The sequence below is a fragment of the Ovis canadensis genome, chromosome 4 (assembly GCF_042477335.2).
Source record: "Ovis canadensis isolate MfBH-ARS-UI-01 breed Bighorn chromosome 4, ARS-UI_OviCan_v2, whole genome shotgun sequence".
Lineage (NCBI taxonomy): Eukaryota > Metazoa > Chordata > Mammalia > Artiodactyla > Bovidae > Ovis > Ovis canadensis.
In genome coordinates this window covers 118,030,682-118,056,348 of record NC_091248.1, presented here as the reverse complement: position 1 = coordinate 118,056,348, position 25,667 = coordinate 118,030,682, and the positions used below count along the sequence as shown (strand labels likewise).

Below are 25,667 nucleotides of genomic sequence, written 5' to 3'. Positions count from 1 at the left end.
CTCTGAAACCTGGAGGGAGATCCACCCTTGCCTCTTCCTAGGATGCTGTGGCAGCCCTTGGCACTCCTTGGTTTGTGGGTACATCCCTCCAATTTGCCATTTTCACAGGGCCTCCTCCCAGTGTCTCTGCCGTCACACGGCCATCTTCTCATAAACAAGAACATCGGCTCTCTTGGAGTAGCTCTCACACTACGCCACCACCGCCTCATCTTGATTTAACTAATTACATCTGTAATGGCCCAGTTTCCAAGAAAGGTCCCATTCTGAGGTGTTGAGGGCTAGGACTTCAACATGTCTTTTTTTGGGTGGGAGACACAATTTAACAGGTAATACTCCTCCCATCCCCACCCCTACCCCATATACTGCTAGTCATTAAGATCTATAGATTCCAACTCTAGAATGTCTCTCTCTTTTTCTTAAAAAAAAAAAAAGAAAGAAAGAAAGAAAAAAAATGTATTTGACTGTGCTGGGTCTTAGTTGAGGCTTGTGGGATCTTCAGTTGCAGCCTGTGGAATCTAGCTTCCCGACCAGGGATCAAACCCAGGCCCCTGCATTGGAGAGCAGAATCTTAGCCATTGGACTACCAGGGAAATCCCTGGAATGTCTCTTGAAGCCAGTCATTTCTGCTGTCACACCACCATGGCCCAGGTCTCACTCATCCTCTGCCTCCTAATCTCCTGGCCTCTGATCTATTCCCACTTTGCAGTCAATAAGGACTTTTAAAACCCTGATCTTGCACCCTCTAACTTTGCGTTATCACTTTCTGTTATCTCTTGATACATCCCAATGTTTTGATGAGGTTTATAAGGCCATGCATGACTTGGCCCACTGCCCCCTCCCATCTCCCTCCATTCCACCTTCCCCATCACTCTCCCTCTTGCCAGCCTCTTACTCATCCTCTATGCTCCAGGCAGACTGAATTCCCCCAGTCAAGGGCCATGACCTCTCATTCCCTAGACCCCCACGCTACCAGGAACTCTGACCCGCTCTCTTCATCCTTCAGTGTTTGGCTTACATATCACTTTCCTGGGATGTCAGGGCAAAATTAGCCCTAAAGGGGGCATCCACAACCCCCTCTTTTTTGTTATCTATCAAAGAGACTGTAAGAAGGCCAAACCAGTCCATCCTAAAGGAAATCAGTCCTGAATATTCATTGGAAGGAGTGATGCTGAAGCTGAAACTCCATTACTTTGGCCACCTCATGTGAAGAACTGACTCATTAGAAAAGACCTTGATGCTGGGAAAGATTGAAGGCAGGAGGAGAAGGGGATGGCAGAGGATGAGATGGTTAGATGGCATCGCCAATGCAATGGACATGAGTTTGAGTAGGCTCCAGGAGTTGGTAATGGACAGGGAGGCTTGGTGTGCTGCAATCCATGGAAGTTGTAAACAGTTGGACATGACTGAGTGACTGAACTGAACTGAATCAAAGACAATCCTGAAATTGACAGCCATGTAATTTCTGCCTGCTTCTTCCTTCAACCCCAAAAGGAAGGCGAAGGTTTAAGTCCATCCACACAACAAAATCCCGAAGTGCTTGGGAGAAGAAAAACCTGAGGGTAAAATGAAAGGAGATTTAATTATTCTTGTCAAGCACTATGAGTTTGAATCCACATTAGTGATTTTCCGGAAATGCAATGTGTGTGTGTATATATCTATATCTATATCTATATCTATATATAAACTACTTGGAGCCAATGGATTTTCCCTGATTATGGCTTTCAGACTGAATTTCATGGGCCTCAGAATTTCATGAGTTACTCTCCTATGCATGTGCCCTTTGTCCATCAGAGCATTAATCACATTATACTCTTATGTGTATACTTGTCTCTCTCCCCACTAGACTGCAAATACCCAGCACAGGACCAGGTGCATGGCGGATAAGCCCTCTACAGATTGACTGATGAATGAATAAATGACGGAAAAGAAATGAAGTCATGAGAGATGAAGAGATTTGCCCAAGGTTGGACCACAAGTAGGATGTAGAGGCAGACATTGAACTTGGACTAGCCTAAAAGCCACATCCCTGGGCTTCCCCGGTAGCTCAGTGGTAAAGAATCTGCCTAAAACGCAGGAGATGCCCATTCATTCCCTGGGTTGAGAAGGTCCCCTGGAGGAGGGAATGGCAACCCACTCTAGTATTTTGGCTTGGAGAATCCCATGGCCAGAGGAGCCTGGTGGGCTACAGTCCATGATGGGGTCTCAGAGTCAGACACGACTGAACATGCACACACAAGGCCATGTCCGTAGCCAGGGGGCGATGAGCTCTAGGAGCCCGACGCCTGGGTCTGCCTAGTCACAGTTGCATTGTCAGTATGATCATCCTTCGGTTTCCATGGGAAGGGTGGGATTCAGGATCCTCCATGGATATGAAAGTCTGGGGAGCCTCAAGTGATAGACTGATAGTAGAGTCTTCTCCTTAGAAATTACTCACTGAGGTTGGTCGAATCTGAAGGTGAAGAACCCTGGATATGGAGAGCAACCGTACATATTTGTTGAATGAGAGAGAAATAAAAAGAGGCTAATAAAAGAGAAAGGAAAGGAGAGAGAGAGATTGTACAGATAAACAAAGAGGATATAAAATGGAGAAGGAGAGGAGGAAGGGAAGTCAGAGAGAAGACAAGAGAAGTCCATGCCTCCTACCTAGACTCAGAGCTAGTATCTTTCGGCCTCTCTCACTCCTCTAGTATTTATGGTTCTCTAGGGTGTGCCAGTGGAGAAGGCAATGGCACCCCACTCCAGTAATCTTGCCTGGAAAATCCCACGGACAGAGGAGCCTGGAAGGCTGCAGTCCATGGGGTCGAGAAGAGTCGGACACGACTGAGCGACTTCACTTTCACTTTTCACTGTCGTGCATTGGAGAAGGAAATGGCAACCCACTCCAGTGTTCTTGCCTGGAGAATCCCAGGGACAGGGGAGCCTGGCGGGCTGCCGTCTATGGGGTCGCACAGAGTCGGGCATGACTGAAGCGACTTAGCAGCAGGATGTGCCAGACACTGTTCTAGATTTTCACGACACATCAGCAAACAAAAGACACAAAGACTCCAGACTTTGTGGCACTTACATTTTAATAAGGAGAATCATATGATTAAAAATGAACTTAAAAATAAGAAAATAATATATTCAGTTCAGTTCAGTCGCTCAGTCATGTCCGACTCTTTGCAACCCCATGAATTGCAGCACGCCAGGCCTCCCTGTTCATCACCATCTCCCGGAATTCTCTCAGACTCACGTCCATCGAGTCAGTGATGCCATCCAGCCATCTCATCCTCGGTCGTCCCCTTCTCCTCATGCCCCCAGTCCCTCCCAGCATCAGATTCTTTTCCAATGAGTCAACACTTCGCATGAGGTGGCCAAAGTATTAGAGTTTCAGCTTTAGCACCATTCCTTCCAAAGAAATCCCAGAGCTGATCTCCTTCAGAATGGACTGGTTGGATCTCCTTGCAGTCCAAGGGACTCTCAAGAGTCTTCTCCAGAACCACAGTTCAAAAGCATCAATTCTTTGGCGCTCAGCCTCCTTCACAGTCCAACTCTCACTTCCATACATGACCACTGGAAAAACCATAGCCTTGACTAGACGGACCTTAGTCGGCAAAGTAATGTCTCTGTTAGTAAATAATAAATACTATGTAGAAAGATAGCAGAATAGAATAAGGGCAGGGATTCTTATCCTGGAGTTCAGTATCCATGAGGGGTTCGTGGATAGAATTCAGGAGATCTGTGAACTTACATGGGGAAAAGAAATGACTTCTTTATTTTTATGAACCTTAAATTCTCAAATCTGACTAAAGGCAGCTGACCACAGGAGAAACTGCAGAACCTGTGATGTGTTACCAGTGGAAGTCACAGGTATTTTCATATTGTATTGACAGCTGCTATGGGTGTCTTGAATTATTTTTCATATTCATTAAATTTTGTAACTATTGGGCCTGCAGTTAGATTTTGTTATTTAATGTCTTTAATCAATAAAGAAACATACATTTGGTAAGTATCTCAATATGATTAGATTTTTTGTAACCTTATGTATCTTTCTAAATGCATCTTAAAGCATTTCTCTAAAAAGCCTGTCCCTAGGCTCCACCAGACTGTCCCGGGAGTTCATGGAAGAAAAAAGGTTAAGAACATAGGGGAGGGGAAATGGGGTGCAGCAGTGGACGACAGGGGTGAGTAGACAGGGCGGGCAGTCAGTCCCACGCCTACAGTCTCACTGCCCACAGGGCGGGCAGAGTCAGTCCCACGCCTACAGTCTCACTGTGCACAGGGCTGGCAGAGTCAGTCCCACGCCTACAGTCTCACTGCCCACAGGGCGGGCAGAGTCAGTCCCACGCCTACAGTCTCACTGCCCACAGGGCAGGCAGAGTCAGTCCCAGGCCTACAGTCTCACTGCACACAGGGCGGGCAGAGTCAGTCCCACGCCTACAGTCTCACTGCCCACAGGGCAGGCAGAGTCAGTCCCAGGCCTACAGTCTCACTGCACACAGGGCGGGCAGAGTCAGTCCCACGCCTACAGTCTCACTGCCCACAGGGCAGGCAGAGTCAGTCTCACGCCTAATGTCCTCTTGAGCTGATGTAGTCTGTGCTCTCCTGGGCCGTCCCCAGGCACGGCCTTGTCTTTGCGCGAAGTTCAGACTCAGGTGCCCCGTGATGTATTCCTGTTATTCACCAATGTGTTTTCCCGATGAAAGAACTCTGACCTCTCCCTGCCGCTCACCACCTTCCCCTCTCAGTGGTTATTTACCGCAGGATATAACACATGGGCTTCTCAGCTGGAGCTAGTGGTAAAGAACCTGCCTGCCAATGCAGGAGGCATAAGAGATGCGGGTTCGATCCCTGGGTCGGGAAGATCCCCTGGAGGAAGACACGGCAACCCACTCCAGTACCCTTGCCTGAGAAATCCCGTGGACAGAGGAGCCTGGTGGACTAGGGCTAGTCCACGGGGTCATAAAGAGTCAGACAACACTGAAGTGACTTAGCACGCATAACATTCAGGAGTTTAGAATCAACAAAACAGGGTCGAAAGAACACAAGGAAATTCAAGAAGATTAAAAAGAAATCTTACTTTTTGTTATTGTTCTGCCTTCTATTGAAACATCTAACTCAACCAGACAAATTAATCAGGCAGTATATGTCTCCTCAAGAAAAGATAAGCAAATCGGCAGTTTCTGAGTGTTGATGAAGTGTATCACCTATAGTGAATGCAATGTGAGCTGAAGATACTGCCATGTTTCAAAACAAATTCTTTAAAAATTCAAATTTATCTCACATGTACAGTGAAAGCCCTCAGGCTTTTGTGACAAAAGATCCTTTTTTAGAAACAAAAAATTACACTTTGAGGCTGCTGAAGAGTTTTTAAAAATCTACAAATAGACTAAAAAATAAAACTATCTGGAAATCACAAAATTAAATTTTTCCTTATACAAATGAAGATGCTGTGAGCTATAAGTTGGGGGCTTCCCTGTTGGTTCAGCAGTGAAAAAAAAAAACAAAAACATAAACAAAACTCCGCCTGCAATGTAAGAGATGAAAGTTTGATCTCTGGGTCAGGAAGATCCCCTGGAGGAGGAAATGGCAACCCACTCCAGTATTCTCACTGAGGAAATCCCATGGACAGAGGAGTCTGATGGGCTGCAGTCCGTAGGGTCACAAGAGTTAGACACGATTGAATGACTGAGCATACACACACACGAGCTGTAAGTTATGAGAGCCCCGGCTGAAGGAGACTTATGACCTCACTCCTCTGATTTAACAAGAAGCTTGAAAATTAGTGGTTCATGCCCAAGATGTCAAGGCTCTGGGTTGACACCTAACACAGGCTTTTCTCATACCAGTGGCTGCCCCAGGCCAGTGGCTGTTGAACTTCCCTTCTGTAACTGTATTCCTTAGGGAGTGAATTTAAAATGCAGATTCCCAGGCACTACCCCAGAGATTCCTGAGTCAGTAGGCTTGGGGTTCCCCCTGAGGAATCTGCATCTTTAGAAAACCCCTCTGGAGTTTTGAAGCAGGTGACCCAAGGACCTCACTTTGAGAAACACCATGTATCACCTCTCCCTGTGTGATCTCCCCACTCCTAGGGATTACTCACCCATTTTATACTGATGACTCAAAATTCTATCGCCCAGCTCCCTACACCCACTTGGCAACTGAGCATCCCTATCTGTATATTTCATAGGAACCTTAAACTCAACAGTTCAAAATTGAACTCATTTTCTCCCCACACCTGGCATATATAGAATAAAGCCCAAATTCCTTGACTTGGCATCCAAGACCCTGCCTCTGTCTTCAGGCCATTCCCTGACCACCGCCTGGGCCTTCTTCTCCACGTTTAGCAACATTCTGACTTCTTATAGATACTGGACACACATGTCTTTCTATACATTGTCCCTTGGGCAGAATTCATGCTGCTGGACTCAGGCACCAATCTTCCCCTGCCTATAAACACACTCTTTGCTATTTGTCCTTCTGTGCCATCTTTTGACCACATGCATCCTTTAATTGCTGTGCTCACCATCCTATATTACACTCTTAACCTGGCAGTTTTGAACCTGAGCTCCTTGAAAGTGGGGGAGGGGGCTCTGTGCTTTATTCTTTTTTTACTCTCACCTATTGTGCAGAGTCTAACACAGAGTAAGCAATCACCGAACATTTGATGAACTGAATTTCTGGGTGAAAAAGAAAGGAAGGAAGGAAGAGAGAAAGAAAGATAGGAAGAGAGAAGCTTGATTTGGAAAGTTGAAAGGAAATTCTAGAAGTGCTTTGTTATGAAAAGGGAGGGGATTGATTCAAGTAGGATGAAGGGATTAACAGTGTCTAACTAATGTTTGTCTAGAGATCAGCCAGGGGAGGGGTTGAAGAAGGGCACTCGATTGGCATCCAGGAATTCACAGCAGAGTCAGCCCTGCCAGCCCTCGGCCATTACGGTCAGTCTCCCTCCCGGGGTTGCCACCGAGGGGCAGTCTTACTTTCATGCCGGTGGGAGGAGACTTCATGACACAATTTTTGCACAGCACAAAAATGCTCAATCCCACTGATTAATCACAGAGCTAGCTTTGACTCGGCTTAACAGGACCCTCGGGCTTTTTCAAAGCGCTCTCCTGTGCCCACCCTCTTTTCCACACCTGCTCCTGAGCTGGTGGCTTTTCTCTGTACCCCTGTCTTCCTAGTATGTCCAAGTTCAGCCTGGACTGCATGTCAGGCAAGCCAAGCTGTTATCCATCTCCTCTCATCACAAACATTTTGCTGTGGGGCTGGATTGCTTTTCTCCTCAGATCTGCCCTAACCTACCATTCCTGAAACCCCCAACACAAACACCCTGTCTTCTGTGTGTCTACATCACACCTTCTTTTACATTCATAGGCTGATTATGGTTTGGGGTGTTTTTTGTTTGTTTTCTCCTCTTTTCTGCTGAATGTGGTTCCCTCTCTCTGCCTTTCCTGAATCCGTGTTCAGGTGTCTGATCATTTTTCCTCTATGAGCAGAAGTGGAAAATGAATGCTGTTTCCCTATTCCCCTGATCTTGTAATTCCTCCAAGGCTTCCATTTCCACAATCAGATTCCCTTCACCCTGCCAAGCCTCGCTCTACCCTTTGCCCTTAAAGCCACAGCTCCTGTTTTTCCCGGTTTGAGGGCAGTGTCCAGCCTTTCACATCCTCTGTGGCATAATACCGTGCCTTGGAAGGTTTCGTTTCAGGAGTGTCTTGTAGTTATTAAACATCAGTTTTGTGCAAAATGTCTCATTTAAGACAATCAAAGGTTTAAAGCAGAAATATGAAGTAATTTCTTTTTTAAAAAGTTATTTATTTACTTTTTGGCTGTGCTGGGTCTTCGCTGCTGCCTGGGGCTCCTCTCTAGGTTCAGTGCTCAGGTCTCTCCCTGCGGTGGCTTCTCTTGTTGAGGAGCGCAGGCGCTAGGGCCCTGGCTTCAGTGGTTGCAGCACGTGGGATCAGCAGTTGTGACTCCCGGGCTCTAGAGCAGAGACTCAGCAGTCGTGGCACAGGGGCTGAGTTGCTCCTGGGCAATGGGATCTCCCCAGATCAGGGATCGGATGCATGGTCCCCTGCATCGGCAGGTAGATTCTTGACCACTGAGTCAGCAGGGAAGCCCAGTAATGTCTTAAGAGTAACTAAAGCAAACACAGGCTTGTACTGGGACTTGTTAAGAAACATATTCATAAAAAGGAGGAAAGGAGAGAAGAAATCATGTGTGAAAGAGGGAGAAAGATGCAGAGAAAAAGAAGATGAGACAGATACACCGTCAAAGGGGCAGAGGGAAACAAAGAGGGGCGTGATCTGAAAAGTAAAAAGTGAATCACCTCCCTCCCATGCACAGCCACATCCTCAAAGACAAAGCCACAGGCTCCCACCCAGAAATAAGGACCAGGAAGGAAAACGGGGGTAGCACACAGCAAGTCTGAGTGAGGGACAGCCGGCTCAAGCATCGGACGGACGGTGAACACCCTGATAGGAAGACAGGCATACCTGAATACACACACCTCACAGAGGAATGTCTCCATCTTGTGGCCTCGAGAATAGTGTGATGCCGTGCATTTTCACAACTACAGGCACAAACAAAGAAAAGACCTTTCGTCACCAGTTCTGTGAACAACGTGAACTTGAAATGAGGTCCACGCTCCCCCAGGTTTGCTCTACTAACCCCCAAGAAAGATTGTGCCATTTTGTAGAAAGGCAGAGAGAACTGCTCTGGAGGATTACCATATCCTTTCCAGTTCTCTTGCCTTTGCTTATGCTTCTCAAGTGTACCGAAGTTAAGTGGTCTTTCGGCAAACCAGAGTTCTCTGTAGTGTAAAATATTGGATTTGTTAAATGAGCTAATATTTGTTAACTTCTTAGGTGGCTCAAATGGTAAAGAGTTTGCCTGCAATGCAGGAGACCTGGGTTGGATCCCTAGGTCAGGAAGATCCCCTGGAGAAAGGAATGGTTATCCACTCCAGTATGCTTGCCTGGGAAATCCCATGGATGGAGGAGCCTGGAGGGCTACAGTCCATGGGGTCACAAAGAGTCAGACAGGACTGAGCAGCTAACAATGGAACACTGTCTAGGAGCTCATGTGTTTATTAAATAAGCAAAATCCAATGCCCACAGTCTCTGAACTGATCATGCTAGCTCCTGGCCCTATCTCAGGTCTTAGTGCCCTCTGCTGGTATCTCCCTGACCCTACTCCCCTCCTCCCGTCTCCATCTATCAAACCCTGCACATTCTTTGCAGCTGAATTAAGAACACTACATTTGCCTCATAATTAGTCTCACGAAAGGCACTAATGTCACTCTTGTTGCTCAGTCCTTTGGATGCCCCCCCACCTGCGTCTCGTGTGACCTCCGATTAGCACGGCTGACCTCACCCCCCCTTTGCAGTGGTTTCTGCCCTGGGATGTCGAGGGGCCGTGCATTGAAGCTGTCCTGCTTCTTCCCTGCTCTCTCCTGCTCTTTTCTCTCTTCCCGTCTTTCAAACGCTAGTGCCCTGCGGGCCTCCGTCTCAGACTCTCTCCCTTCCAGCTCTCAGGCTGCCCCTCAGTGGCATTTCACTGTGTGGTTTATATCCCACTCTCACCTGATTGCAATCACTGGAGAGAAGAGAAACAGGTAAGTGGACTCAACCTGCCAGTTCATGAAAACATACCTAAATCCATTCAAAGAACATCTCCCTACCTATGTGATGCCAAGTGTGCTGGCTCAGCTGATCGTCTTCTGCTGAAGTTGGGTATCACGTGGTTCAGCTTTGGCCACAGTGACTGAAGAGCAGGTGGGGGTGGGAGGGGGCCTTGTCTGTTTGGCTCCATCATCTTCTCCTTTTATGTGACTCCAGTTCCAGGCTCATTTCCTCCTTCCTGTGGGAAGGAAGCTGCCTTCAAGATGTTTCTACTGGACACAAGTGATCTTTCTTCACTTTAATTCACCTCCTAGGGGGTGTATATTAGTTTGCTTGGACTGCTACACTGCAGGCAGCTTTAACCATGGAAATTAATTTTCTCACAGTTCTGGAGGCTCTGAGATCAAAGCGTTGACAGGGTTGGTTTCTTCTTAGACCCCTCTCTTTGGCTTGCAGAGGGCCTCCTTTTCCGTGTCCTCACGTGATCTTTCCTCTTTATGTTTCTGTCCTAATTCTCTTTTTAGAAGGACCCCAGTTGTACTGGATTAGGGTCCACCCAAATGACCTTCCTTTCACTCAGTTACCTCTTTAAAGACCCCCCCCCCCATCTCCAAATATAGTCACCATCTGAGACACTCGGGTGTTAGGGTTTTAACATATGAATTTTGGGAGGACAGAGGAGACATTCCAGAGAGTGAAACTGCCTAGAGTCACTCATGGCTAGACAGCAGCTAGGACGAAGTTAGAAGCAACTACTAAACATGGATGAGTGCAAGCTCTGAGCTGAGGGACATGCAAACAAGTGTGTCATGGACCTTGCCCCAGGATGCTGCCAACCCAGTTGTGGGAACAGGGTGCTGATACAGAGAAGAAGAGTCAGCCATCTAGACTGGAGTGTGCAGAGCACAGCAAAGTGTGTATAACAGGCAGGAACTGTGCTTCCTAGAAGAGATAAACATCAGCCGGATTGGTCACAGGGAGGTTTTCATGATAAAAATAACCACCTTTTATGGAACTCTACTATCTGTCAGCCCTTTGTACACGTTTTATCTCTAATCTAATCCCACCCCAGGGGCCGTGGGGAGGACGTACAAAATAAGTTACACCAAGTTCTTGGTGTTGTGCTTGGCATAAGGGAGCAAATGACAGCTAATTATTCATCAAACAAATATTTGCGCAGTACCTGCCATGTGTCGGGCAACATGCTCATTGCTGGGGATAGAACGTCAGCCAAGATGGTCTCTGCCCCCACTGAGCTTACAGTTTACGTGCATTATCCAGTATGGCAGCCACTAGCCATATGTGGGCTATTAAAATTAACTAAAATGAAAAATTCAGTTCTTCAGTCACACCAGCCACACTTCATGCGCTCCACAGCCAACCAAGGGTTACATTTCCATTCCTGCAGAAAGCTCTATTTGGTAATACTGGAAAGGGATGAGAGATAAAACCTGCATGGTAAAGGTCATGATAGAGACTTACAGGGAGCATGGAGGAACAATTACTATTCATGTTATAATCAAGATGTGGAAACTGAAGCTCCGAGAGCATAAACTATTTTATCAAATTCACACAGCTACTAAGTGGAAGAGCTGGGATTGGAACCCAGGCCTGTCTTAATCTCATGCTCCCTCAGGCTGTTTTGTGGAGGAAATGAGTCAGGCACAGGTAGAGTCTGTTTAAAGACAGAAGATGGAGAAGCCATCCTTGGTGGGGAAGTAGCAGCTTCGACAAAGGCACAGATGGGCAAGGCTGGCAGAGGACCATGAGGGAACCAGTACGGCTGGAGAGGCAGTGACTTGCTGAACTCAACTCATGTGCTTAAAAAGGTAAGTCAGAGCCTGCCTGCCTTGATTAACAGCCAAGAAGCAAGGAAATTCAGCTCTGAGCACAGAGGTTGACTCTTTGAAGGATGTTAACAGAAGCATGGCATGGACAAAGCTGTGTGTTTTGAAGGCGGAAGTGCTTAGGGTAAACTGGGCTGTGACCTGTAGATGACAGGGGGATAGAAGGAAGGGATGAATGATGGTGTGAAGCAAAAAACACCAGAGTGGGAGCCAAGAGCTTAACCCCAAGGTTGATTGATTGATTGATTAATTGATTGGTTTTACTCTCTCCCTTTTTTTTAATTTTAATTTTATTGGAGTATAGTTGATTTACAATGTGGTAGTTTCAGGTGTACAGCAAAATAATTTCAGTTATATATTTATATTCATTCTTTTTCAGATTCTTTTCTCATATAGGTTATCACAGAATATTAAGTAGAGTTCCCTGTGTTATACAGTAGGTCCTTGTTGGTTATCTTATGTATATTTGTGTGTATATGTCCAAAAGTTTGTTTTCAACATCTGTAAATGTTTCTTTTATTGTAAATAAGTTCATCTATATCATTTAAAAAATTAGATTCTACGTATGAGTGACATCATATGATATTTGTCCTTCTCTCTGACTTACTTCACTCTGTATGATAATGTCTAGATCCATCCACATTGCTGCCACTGGCATTATTTCATTCTTTTTTATGGCTGAGTAATATTCCATTGTATATATGTGCCACATTTTTATCCATTCTTCTGTTGACGGACATTTAGGTTGATTCAGTGTCTTGACTATTATGAATAGCACTGCAATGAACACTGTGGTGCATGTATTTTTTTCAGTTATGGTTTATCTCCAGATATACACCCATGAGTGGGATTGCTGGATCATACAGTAGTTCTAATCTTTAGTTTTAAAAGGAATCTCCATACTGAACCCCAAGATTTAACACTGTGTATCACTGGATAATATACTTCATTTCCCTGGGCCTCATCCTTTCAGTTCTAAAAGGGCATGGCTGGCCCAGATGATTTCTAGAGCCCCTTCAGCAGTGGTAGTCAAGGATTCTGCAAATCAGAATGACATTAGGCTCAGAGAAGCAGTGCAAAGTGTAGCATTAAATATGGGGACAAGGAAGACAGCAGAGTCAAAGGTCATCAGTGGCAAAGGGGGAATGATGTGCCCCTAACAAAACAAGGTGAGTGTATAAAAGGGCTTGTCTTTGGAGGTTTTTTTAGACGGGGTTTGTCACAGGGCATGGAGATGGGGAAGGATAAGTAAGAGGTGGCAGGAAAATAATCATTTGTTCATTATTTTACATCCCCCAAATACAGACTTTAAACTTTTTTTTTTTTTTTGTACCCATGACCCACAGCAGGAAATACAACTTGTATCCTGGTCCAGTGCAGTTGTCCAGTATATATAACTGAAACAAAGGGTTTATGAAAAAATTATTCTAAGGGCAGTGGCATCTAATACTTTCTATTCCAGTACATTTCATTATTTTAAAAAGTTGGTTGCCGTCCATTGAATGTCTGTTATGATCAATTACTGCGTCACGACCCACAGTTTTAAAAACCCTGCCTAAGAGGAAGATCAGGTCTTAAGTTGGGGGCGATGGCAGGCATCCCATCAAAGAACCCAAGACTAGCTGCAGGAGGGGACTGGCAAGCCTCGGGGCTGGGGAGTCTGGAGCGCGTCTGAAGCTCTGTGAGGCAGAGCGTTGAGGAAGGCAGAGGCCTGGGAAACAATCGGTGGCAACCACTCGTCTAGGTGATAGGGGTTGGGGATTAACCCTCCAGACCTCGTAGACCTGAGGATGGGGGCGGAAACCAGATTCCCGCAGGAATCCAGCGAACATCCGAAGGCTGCATTTCATAAGCGTGCGCCGAATGGCTCCCGCATCTCTGACCTCATTTGGGCTTCCAAAGCTCCTCCACTCACTCGAGAGTCCGGGGAGGACCGCGTGCGCCCACTCCTCCATTCATTCATTCATTCATTCCAAACCCATCTCGGGGAGCGCCAACCAGGTGCGAGAAAGGGCGAGCCGTCGGCGGCCGAGGCTTCCCTTCCAGTCGGTTCCCCTCCCGCCCAGCTCGCGTGCACACAAAGTTCTGGTGCCACCCCCGCGGACCGGCTCCCCCTTGCCAGTCAGAACCAAAGCGCGTGCACCGCCGCCCGGCGGAGCCGCCTAACCTCCCCGGCTTCCCGGGATCCGCCCCCCACCCACCGCCTCCCCGCACCAGCCCGGCCGCTCCTGCCCTGCGCTCGGCCTTCCCCGCCTCGCATCCGTGCCATCGGCGCTCGATTGCGCGCGGACTCCTGGCTCCGGGCTCGCTCGTCGCTCGCGCTCGGCCGCCGCTCCCGCCCCCGGCCCCCGCCCCCCGCCCCTCCCCCGGCTCCTCCCGCCCCTCCCCCGCCTCCCGTGCAACTTTTGCCGGAGCGCCCCCCTCCCCAACACACACAGCCATGCTGAGCTGAGCCCCGGCCGGGGACTGGCCGCGCGCTGCCCGCCCCGGCTCCCGCCCCACCGCGGACCCGCTCGGGGGCCGCGGCCGCTCGGCCCTCGGCCTCGGCCGCTGCGCCCGCCCGGCCGCCCCCCGAAGCCCCCGGGAGCCCCGCGCAGGGCCCGGGCCGCGGCGGCGGCGGCGGCGGCGGCGCCCGGCCCCCTCCCCCGGCGCCGGCCAAAGTGAGGCGGTGATGCGGGCGCTGGCGGCCCCGGCTGCGCCGAGAGCGGAGACACAGGCTCAAGATGGCAGATTCCGACTGAGGCTGGGGGGGCCGAGCTCGCGCGCCGCGATCCCTTCTCCGTTGCCATGAATCGCGGACACCCCGGCCCCGATGGCCCCCGTGTACGAAGGTAAGCGGCGCCCGCCCGCCGACTCCGCCGACCCCCGGCCGCCCGGCCGCCCGGCCCCCGGAGCTTTGTTCTGCCCGCGGCCCCGCGCCGGGCAGCACCCCCCCACCCCCGGCCCGCAGCCCCCCGGCGCCGGGTCCCCGCGCCCCACCCCCGGGGCTCGAACCGGTCGCCCGCCCCCCTCCCCGCCACCCCCTCGGTCGCCCGGCGATCGGCCGGGATCCGGAATCAAACAGATCTTATTTCCAGGATGGAGAAAGAGGCGGGGGGTGGGGTGGGGGGTGTGCGAGGGTGGGCTACTGGCCGAAGAAAAGAAATTGGGTGGGAGGGGGCGCCAGGAAAAAAGACAGACCCGTGACGGTGCTTTTTATTTATTTGTAAGAAATAAAGGTGATGCGGTGTAGCTTTCCATCTCCACCCCCCCCCACCCTAAAGAAAATTACCTTTAGGGTGATCTGTTTCCACTCTCCGTCCTCCCAGCTCCCTTCCCGTTTCCCTCCACTCCCCCCACCCCCCACCCCCCGCAACACACACACACAAACACACACTCCTTTATTCTTCGCGAGCCTCAGATTTTGGGGGGCTGTCGGATCGGAATGTGCGGGGCTAGGTGATGAGAGGGGGGCAGAGAGGAAAAGTCCATTTCAGAGCCAGGCAGAACAATGAAATAGGCGAAAATCTCCCCGCATTAGCGTGTGTAAGGGAAAATGTAGTTTGGGTTTGCCAGTCGGGGAGGCGGCCAAGACGCTGGTCTCCGCCGGTCTGGGTAAACCTGCGCGGTGCACCTTCACCTGGCGTCGGGTCCTTTTTCTCGTCTGTCTTTAGGAAGAAAGACAAGAACGGAAGGCAGAAATACTCCGTTTCCCCTGCAGTCCCTCTTTCGTTTCTCTTCAGTCAGTTCTGTCAGTTTCCAGCCAGAAATCAAACCGGAATCAACTAAGTTTTTACACTTCGATGTGTGTTTTGTGTGTGTGTGTGTGTGCTTGTAGTAGGAGGGATTTTGAACCAAAGGGTGTTTGATTTTTTTTTTTTCAGTCATTTTCCTCGTGAAAATGTCTTTCTCATGAAATCATTGAAGTAGCAGCCTTTACATACTTTGAGCGTCAGTCCATCTGGCTTTCTTTCGGTTTTGTTCAGATACCCTGTGGATGAAATAGCAAATGAGAGGAGGCAAGGGTTTGTGCGGAATGGAGAGGAGGGGCGAGGTTTTAATCCTCTATAAATCCGGAGAACAGTCGTGGCCAGTGAGACAGGGAACGCATTAATAGTTTTATCTCTGTTATAAAGGCAGATTAGAAAAAAAAAAAAACTTATCTGAAAAGAAAATCTGTTATTAGTTCCAGAGCTCCAAATGAATTAGGTTTCTGGATGGAATAAAGTTACCAGTCAGGCTGGGTAACGAGGCTGTAAATAACCTATGGACTGTAAATATTTTTTTCAGACTCTCTTAGAAACAAAGGGGCCTGTTTAGAAGGCAACAGAGAGATGTTATTCCAGGGGCTTTCCTCTTTGATTCTGAAGAACACAAGGTCCATTTAACCATTCAACAAAACAAAACAAAATTTCTGATCACTCCACCACACAGAATGGAGCCAGCCCGGTGGCTCTGTGAACATACTAGGAGGACCCAGTCGGGCATTCATTGTTCCTCTGAGTCTCTGGGAGGGGGCTACAGTCAATGCTCCCACTGTCTATGGAGTGTTAAAATGAAACAATTTTCTCTTTATTAAGTACCTCTTTGAGACTCCCTCTGCTGGACACTCCGGGTGAGCATTGGAGAAGGAACTTGGCATTGAATTCAGAACTATAGTAAAACAGGCTGCTTTCCCTTTCTCAAGGGTCTGGGTATGTGGGTTGGGAGGTATTTTGTCAAGTTTGTAGAAAGCCGTCCTGGGAACCGTGCTGTTCCCCTCCTGTTCTTCTCATCTAAATCCATACGGAATGTAGGCCATCCCCCTGCGGCTAAGCCTTGGCACTCAGGCTCTTCCTACCCTGCTCTTTTAGCGCATGACACCAGATAAAGACTTGTGGGTGTGGAAGACGTTGTGGTTTAAGCATAATCTCAGATCTCAAAGGTTTCGAGCTCACTTTTTTTATTTGCAAGCCTGCCTTCTGTGTCCCAGCTGACCTATGTGGTCACTTCTGCCACCCCTGGGCCCCTCAGTCTTGTGTGTGTGCTCTCTTGATCATTCCTGTGCATTGTGCCCTTTGATTCTGGGAGAGTTTCTTCGAATCTTTGTAATTCTTCTCTTCCTCCTCACCCCTTTTGAACCAGTCCAGCATCACTGCCCGAGCTCAGGCCTGGGTCTTTTTTGAAAGCAACTGTTGGTAATGCTCTAAAGCAGACAGGTGACCCCTCTAATCAGGCATTGCGCTGCAGAACCCACATTTACTTCCTGCGATGAGTGCCTCTAAGACTTCAGTGACCTCCTTTTTCCCTCCTTTGGCAACGCCCCCTGCATTTAGGGAACCTGATTTTTACCACATCCCGGTCGGAGCACATGGACTCCTTGTGTGTATCCCAGAGGAGCAGGGCTTTTCCTGTGGAATTCTCCAAGAGCGATTTCTGATAGTTTTCACCCTACTAAAAGGTTTGAACCCTGGATTCTTCTCAGGAGAAGGATAATGACAGGTGAGGCATTTAAGCCAGAATTCAGGGGTATATTCATTTATTTAAATAGGGTGCAATTGCCCAAGGCTAGGATTTGATGTAAAGGCCTGAGTGCATTAGTGGAACATCCTGAACTGCCAGGTATTTAGAGAGAAGTGATCTGTTTGAAACTGGGTATGTTTGATAATACAAATCAACGGGTAGGAAAGTGTGATCAGCCTTCCACAGCCTGCTTTTAAGGATAGGTTTCTAAATAGCATAGTAGTTTTCAATGGCTTGGTACTGATGAAGTTAAACTTCTTTAAAAAGGTTTATTTTCTTTAGAAGGTTAACCATTCTCCTTGCAGTTATGTTTACTCCATCAACTTGCTTTGCAAGGCTTTTTCCAACATGTAGTGCAGAGGCCAACCACAAAGGTTTCTAGTGCCACAGGTGCTAAATTAGAGGACCCTAAACTGTATTCTGCTCTCCCTGGGCCGTGCCTTGTCCACTATTGTTGGCTCATACAGTCAGACTTCCCCAAACTGTAGCATCAAAGTCTGTCATCAGATGGGCCTGAAGACACCTACCAAGAAATGGATTCTGAATCATCTTCCATTAAAAGAATTTGATGACACATGTTCAGAAATATCTTTTCCTGTGTTTATGTTTTATATTTTTAAAAATGAGTGAGTATAAATATTGTTTTCCTTCTTACCACATTTGAGAAGTGAATCAAGGCTCATTAATTAATTTTAACCCCTGATCCTGGACAGTGTGGTGTAATACTCGAATCAGAGAAACCTGGGCTTTGACCCTAGCTGTATGGCTTTGGGCATGTTACTTAACTTCTCTGAGCTTTTTTTTTTTTTCCCTTCTTTTCAAAGCCTTATTTGATTGTTCCAGGGCTCCATTAGAAATAAGTATATGTAAAGCATCGGGCTGTAGTAGGCATTTTCTCAGTACATGTTAAATCCCTCTATCTTTTGAGCTGCTTACAGGCATGATGACTCCAGGGAAAGAATAAGCCACAAATAGTTTAGAAAACCAATAATAGCAACATTTCAATTATTAATCTCCTGCCATTCCTTTTCCAGTTTGGACACCAGCAACAATAAGCCCCCTATGGCCAGGGAAGAAAGAGCCTCTTTTGACCCTCTCTGTGACCTTTCCAGACTCTTTATTCCCACTGAGCTTCTGCTGGTTTCAGGTAGAGGATTTCTCTTCTCCCATGGCACATTCTCTGCAACTCTAAAAATGAAGCAACAAACCATTCAAACTGAGTTTCAGGGGCTGCAGCTGTGCCTCTGGGGAAATATCCCAAGGTGTGAAAGATAATCTTTGCCCTTTATCAGGATCCATTGGTAAACCAGACTGCCAGCCAGGAAAGGGAGCGCCCTGAGGTGGCTTACTTACCAGTGGCCTCCTCAGAGGGGAGACATCCACCCGATCACAAGCCAGGGACTAGATCCATGCACCTAACGTGATTTTCCTACAAAAAAAAATTTGGTGCTTTTTGCAAGTTGCAGCTGCTTGTATTCTTCATATGTTATTTTTTGTTTCTTTATTTCTTCCTTCCTTGCGTAGAGACTGATCTTGAAGGAACCACCTTTGAGTGGAACAAAGTAGCGACGCTCGAAAGGGTATGCTCGAAAGGGTATGATATGTGAACTTTTTTTATTGTTCTTCGAACATGTCATTTGCCAGTGCTTTCTGGTGGTCTCACGATGGCAGTTCAAGCTCTTCAGGTTGCTGTCAAAGGCGAGTTTCAGAATAATGCCAGCAGATGTTCTATAACATCCGATGAAGCATGAACTTGAAAGGCCCCAAATCGTAATAGTTCCACTTCGTGTGGCAGTACTGCACTGGGAGGGGTGAGGATTGGAGGCAGAGAAAGAAAATGGAAAACCTGGAATATAGGAAGGTCTTTATTTTTCGTCTAAAAGAAGCCAAGATGCCTGAAGTTCATGGTAATAATTGTAGCTTAGTTTCTGGCACACCCTCTCCCTACACTGACCCACTTGTCCTCCTTACAGACCCACAAAGTAGATACCTTCACCCCCACTTTATAGACAGGGCACTTCTTTAGAACATCCATTCCACAGACGTTTGTGTGGGGTCCCTGTCCTTGAGTTCAGGGGGGATGGGAAGTGAAAATCAAAACTAAACAAGAGATGAACTGTGGTCTGACTCAAGATAGAATGCCTTTATGTTTGTGCCTTTAAGAACTTTAACCAGTTCTTAAGTCTTACATGCTCATGTTTCTTTTTTTTTAATATAAATTTATTTATTTTAATTGGAGGTCATGCTCATGTTTCTTGAGGTATAAAGGGAAGACCTCCATTTCTTTATTTTCTCTAGAAAGATTTTCTTTCTTTGGGATCAAAAAAGTATTTATGAATGCAGAAAATTCCTATTACAAATCTCCTTAGAAATTTCCTTGGAAATTAGCATCTCTAATTTGTAGAAGATTCCGTCTCCCTCTTTTATTACTTACATTTTATGCCTTTGTAAATGCATCACGCTTCTGATTTGCACATGCCGCTTGGAGACTTTCTGTTTTTGGCATTTGGCGTCCCCAGCTTTATCACCAGTGGACCTATTCATCTTACATGGCTGTCAGAGAATGAATTCCTGACTTTGCTGCCTGGCTGAGATCCTTGATTCCGGGTAGCTTTGGGATATAGATCAGGTGGTCCCTCCGTAGATCCCTCAGGGGAGGAAGTTGTGGAAGAAGACCAAACTCGGCCTCACGAGAGCACGGAGCTCAAAACAGGAGAGGACCTCGGGAGAAATGAGTTCACCCTGTTGCATTCAGGAAAGTGAATGGTCGTGACTTGGAATAGTCTGTTCACCCACAACATTTTTTTTCCAGGAAAAGGCCACCCTAGGAACTACCTCAGTGACCAGTTCCAGCATTCTGTGAATCTGATGGTCAAGAAGCTCTGGGGTTGGCCTGAGATCTCATCTGTTGTCATTCCAACCTGTTCTCTTTCATGCCTCAGTTTCTTTTCCTGAAACCTTTCATATACTTGAAGGCAGTAACTGAGTCACTGTTGCTTTTTCCTCGCAGAGCCTGTTTTGGATCCTCTGCTCTCAAAAAAGAAAAGAGCTCTCATTTCTCCACAAAACCAGAAAAAAATGGTGGTGATCAAAGCTGGACAGAGTTCTGTAATAATGGTCCCCTTACTTCAGGGTTCTTGCCTCATGGAGAGCCCCTGGAGGGCAAGAATCAGGTCTGAGTCATCATTGTGTCCCCTGTAGTAGCCTTGCAGTTCCTAAACCTAGTAGGTGCTTCATAAATACTTGTTGAACTGACACTTCCTTTTAATATATCTAAGTAATAACTTACGTCACACCAGCCCTGGACTGGTTAGTTAGCTTGCTCTCTCCTCAGTTCTGATCTTCATTTTTCTCGTATGTACTTGTGTCTAACCATCCCTCACCCTCACAAGGCCATCTTCTGTTTGACCCTTTGAATTTCACCCTTCTGTTTGTGGCTCTCTAGAACCTTACTTAACAGATCCTACATACAGAATGCAGCTGACATAAGTCATTAAAAAAAACAAACTAACAAAGTTGAACTACTCTCGAAGGAAGAGGAGAGAGGGCTCAGAAGAATCTTGACAACTTGATGCAATATTGGTTCATTCAGGTTTAGAAAGGACACTTGTCAGATTCTTTAGAGGTTCTGAGTCAGTCAAAGCCATACCTGTTTTTCCAGGTTCTCTACAACGAGTCAGTGAGGTGTTCATGGCACTGGCTACAAGTCAGACTTGTAGCCCGTATCCCTCCATCTTTGGTCTAGGGCCAATGGAAAAGACAAAAGATGTGATGGGCAACATCATTCAGTTGGCAATTTTCTGATGGGTGACTTTACCATTAGAAAGTAAGCTACTGAAATAGTTGCCAATTTTTAAAAAAGTAGCAGACTTCTAAAACTGCAAAATAATTGTGTGGTTTTCCAGCCGCTTATTTCTAAACATAGCATTGAAGAGATTTGTAGTGTTTTTGAAAGTGGTCTGTTTTAGCAATTCTTGCCTAACTTCTTTTACTCTAGTAGGTTCTGATTAATTAAATGCCACTGTGTTTAAGCAGAATTAAGATTGATTGACTCTTGCATGTGCTAATGCTGTAAACTTCATAAAATCTTGTCACAGAAAGAATGCAGTTTAATATGTGAGTGGACAAGGGATTTTCTCCCCAGGTTGTGCTGTCTGTCCTCAGTGAAAGATCGTTTTGGAACCTGCCATAACATTGGGTTATGGCACTTTGGGTTTATGTAGTTACAGACTGCATCCTGATACTGCAAAAAGTTTTGTTTTCTCCCCTATATTTGTACCATTTTCCTCTATATCAATATTACCCTTTGATTCAACCTATGGAGTTGCATATAACTGGCTGATTTTCCAAGGACTTACATAATAATAGTGATCCATCATGTCAGTTCTATTGAGAACTTCTCGTTTCATAGCATCAAGAAAGCAGATTTAATGATACATGTGTCTGGAGTCCTTTCAAAAGTCACATGGTAAAGCACTTGGGAAAACTCTGGTTTGTTGGTAGTTGTGGAATTTTGATTTTTTTTTTCCTCTGATGAAGAATGAATAGAGCTCTGACCAAAAAAAAAAAAAGCAGTGTATAAGTTCTTGAAATTTTGCAGAAATTGTAGAAAGGCAGCAAGTTACACCCTCCAGAGTTCTGTGTCTACTACACACTAGAATCCAGGCTGATAGAAGGGAGTTTCTGCAGGAAAGTGAATTTCAAGGAAATTTGTAATGGTGGGTGGGGCTGGTGGGTACATACACCGCTGAAGCAGGTACAGTTTCAGCTCACAGGTGTGATCACCATTACTCATTAACGAGTGTGACCTGCACCGTCAGGAAGAGGTTAATCGATGGTCAATTGATGGTTGTTATGTTCTGTTAAGTGAGACTGCGAATGTCTCTAATGTGTTACAGAAATGTTTCCATTAGAAAATGGTTATAAATAAAGAAACTCTTTGATTTAATTGTTCATGACTTATTGCCCTGAAAAGATTTAAGGTCTCTTAAAGAGTTAAGTTCCTGGAAGAGGGGAAATTAATTCATATAGATCAGTTCTGTGGCTCGACCTTATTTCCAAAGATGTCAGATAAGTGAGGTTGTCCTACCCGGAGCGATAGCAGAAGCCATCAGATCGCTTGTGCTGGCGTAACCAGGTGAACAAGCAGAGGGCCTAATGGAATTCATTTGCAAAGTCATTTTTGCTTGGCTAGAGTGGTAAGCACAAAATAAAACAGCAGACGAGATCGGTAAGTGTTTGGGATCAGTTGTCCAAAGGCTTTTTAAAATGGGTGCTAATTTGAGAGGCATTTTATGGTGCAGAGAAAGGGACTAATATAATTGAAATGATTCTTGAACAAGGTAATTTTTCCCGGCCTGGGCATAACAGGAGTGAGGCAGCCAGAGCATGAGCCATGTGGGGCAGGGGAAGGTGTGAGCACAGTGGTGATGGACCTGCGCTGCTGTTGGGGTCACACGGGAGAACGTGGTAGGGCAGCAGGCAGCGTGCCTGACCCGAGGCTTCAGCGAATATTTACTCCTTTCCACGTTCCTCCCCAGCCCATATGGCAGTGGTCTGGGACCAGGGAAGCTTGCTGGTGTTAGCAGTACCATGATATTTACAGTCTGCCGTCTATATCCATAGCTTGCACATCTGTGGAGTCAACCAACCACGGATTGGACATATTTGAGGAAAAAATTGCAGAAAGTTTCGAAAACCAAAGCTTGAGTTTGTTGTGCTCCTGGCCTCTATCTCCATAACATTTACATTGTATTAGGTGTTGTAAGTATCTAGAGCTGATTTATAGCACACAAGCGGATGAATGTAGGTTATGTACAAATGCTACATATTTTTACGTAAAGGACTGGCGTGTACAAGGAGATTGGGCTCCTGGAACCAACATTCCTCAGATACCACAGGGTGACTTTATTCTGTATTTCTAAAGAATCTCTTCTTTTTATAGGCTCTCTCACAGTCTACACTGGCATCACAGTATTTCAGGATCTTACTGGGTTACAGTATAACCCCAGGGAAGGCTTCGCACACTTGTATCCCCCTTAGACACTTGAGGAAACTGAAGCCAGAGCAGTGAAAAGAGGCTGCCTCGGCATCGTCTTGAGAGTAGGAGGGGGGCAGAGTGAGGCACCCCTGCACTGCGCTCCCCCAGCCGTGGGCACAGAAACTCCAGGATGTTGGCCACTGAGTGAGCTTCGATGGGCTGCACAGCCCATGGGAGCCCCACTGGGGTGGTTCCCACAGGGCTGTCAGAACCACAGACCTTCTCCCCAAGTCCAGAGGGAGGTCCCGGGCTCCAGTCCCCCTGGGTGCCCTGCCTGAGCCCATCCCAGAGGGCTCCTTCCCACTGTCCCAGGAAAGCAAGGCCATGTACCTTCAGCACCAGTGTGTAAAGGGCCTTCTGTCAGGAAGGCATTCCTTTTGTGTCCCTGAGCGAGTTCTCAGCTTATCACCACGAGCTACTTTTAACAAAAACACACGCACACAAAATTGCAGAAACCAATACAATTGTGACAGGTTTCACAGAACCTCAGAGCACTTTACAGTCATTAAGTGGCTTTAAAAAAAAATTGTTGGGGATTCCCTGGCGTTCCAGTGGTTTGGACTCTGGACTTTTGCTGCTGAGGGCCTGGGTCTGATCCCTGGTTGAGGAACTAAGATCCCACAAGCTGCGCCATATGCAGAATTAAATTTTTAAAAAATTAATTGATTTTAAAAAAGACTGATTTCCTAAGGTAGAGCTTCAAGTCATCCTTTCCCTTTGACCTGACCAAAGCTTGACCCTATCCCTGTTGTCAGGCATGCCATTGTAACCCCAGACCGAATCCCGCTGGGGTGGTCTTCCATCTTGCACTGCTCCACACCTCCCTTGGAGCTCCTCCATCCTGACGAGTAACCCTGCATAGTACTTGAACACAGACTTTCACGCGAAGGGCTGGCCTGACGTGACATTGGTGAATCCTGGGACGACGGTGCAGGGCGGCCTGCAGCCCACTAGTTCCTGGGGTGCGTGTCCAGCCTACGACCACCTCCACCTCCCCTTGGACCTTGGGGTGCCTCCTGGCCACCTGCTCGGTCCCCTGCCTGGGGAAGGGACCTGCCCTGGGAAGGCCTGCAAGTAGGCAGGAGACCTTTTGGACAGGGATTACCAGGGACCCAGAGCATGGTCTGGGAGAGCACCCTGTCCTTGGGGAGGGGTGTGGCTGAGACCTACAAAGTACGGGGTTCAGGGCTGGAGCCCCGGGTGCCCTGTTGTGAGAGCCATGCTGATAAAAGCTTGGGCAACAAAGGCGACCCGGCAACATTTCCTGTTTATACAAAGTCCTGGCTGCCGATTGCTTCACTGGATGCCCTGCTCCTTTCTTTCCCTCCTCCACCTTTATCTTCTACTTAGGGTTGCTCCATAAAGCAGGGTTGATGAAACTGCCCCATTTCCTGTTCCTGGCTGCGGAAAGTCTGTTCCTCCCACAGTGAAACTCACTAGAGAGCCCAGTGCATCCCGCAGCTCCTATGTCTTGTCCGTCTCTGCCCCTGACACAGGCAGCCGCTCCTCCTCCTGTCCTCCCCTTTGATGTCATCTCACCTCTCTGCTTCCACCTGCTTATTATGTCCCACTCACCTGCCCACAGCCAGCTGGGCTCCTCCCGTCCCCGACTCACCTGCCCACAGCCAGCCGGGCTCCTCCTGTCCCTGACTCTGTGTATCTTGGCCGTGTGTCCGCCTCGTTACACTCCTGTAAGTTATGTCAGGGTCCGAGAGCAGGACACTGGGCCTCTCTCTCTGGGAAGCATTTGTGTTGGGGAGCTGTTTGGGAAAAGTGCTCCTCCAGCTTTGGAAACTGTCAGTCACCCGGAGGGCCTGTTAAAACAGATCACCAGGCCCCACCCTCACAGTTTCTGTTTCAGTAGGTCTGGGGTGGGGCTCGGGAATTTGCATTTCTAATTGAGAACCCCGATTTTAGAGGAAGGCACTCAGAATGAGAAATCAGTGCATATTTAGAGTCCGATGGTAGTTGCTTTGATGGAGATTTGCCTTGGGTGGGTGGGAGTCAGAGAGGCCTGACAGGGCCTTACTGCAGCTCTGGCACCCTTCCTAGCTGAGACAGCCTCCAGCCTCCAGCCTGCCTGCCTCAACTCTGGGAGGGATGAGGCTCCATCTTTTCCAGGCCCCATCTGTACTCGCAGGGGCTGCTTTCTCTACTCTCCCCAGAGCTGGTCAGTCTGTAGTTCATCCAGTTTAGTGCTAGGAGCCCAGAACTGAATGGGCAGGAATGTCTCCCACTAACAATATATGATTATTATTAATTGACATAACGCTATGATTTTCTCCATTTACAGAAGAGGAAATCGTGGCTTACAGAGACTAACTAACCTGTCCAGGATCTCATAAGGCAGGGCTGGAGCCCTCCTGACACTGGAGTGTGTTCTTGGCTTGACCAGCCAGCCACCCAGCTCCACATGGGGCAGTGGGAGGGGTGCAACATTCAGCGGAGAGGATGCCCAATAGGAAGGATCTGGGATCCTTTTTGGAGCAGTGGCGGCCACGGTGGGGGCTGATGGTGCTAGAGCATTGAAGTCACAAATGCCCGTTCCCCCACCCTACCCCCGCTCTGCTGTCCCGTTTGCCTCCTCTCCATCCATTAGGAAGAAATGAGATGGTGAGTGTCAAGCAAATGAGATAGTGTCAAGGTCTTAGTCCGGTGGCTGGTGCAGAGGAGGGTATAGTTCGGGGCAGCCAAGCC

At 47.5% G+C, this 25,667-nt stretch overlaps 1 protein-coding gene across 7 annotated transcripts in view; it reads left to right on the top strand.

Moving 5' to 3' along the window:
• The window catches only part of HIPK2 (homeodomain interacting protein kinase 2), a 234,649-nt gene that overhangs the window by 23,959 nt on the left and 185,023 nt on the right, over window positions 1–25,667 (top strand). For 3 of the 7 annotated variants that reach the window (XM_069588547.1, XM_069588546.1, XM_069588542.1), the window contains exon 1: window positions 13,867–14,280. The exons of the other annotated variants lie outside the window; for them this stretch is intronic. In XM_069588547.1, the coding sequence (XP_069444648.1) occupies window positions 14,262–14,280 (19 nt within the window). In that variant the 5' untranslated portion in view covers window positions 13,867–14,261. Of the gene's footprint in view, window positions 1–13,866; window positions 14,281–25,667 lie in introns of those variants that run through there. 7 annotated transcript variants of the gene reach the window in all.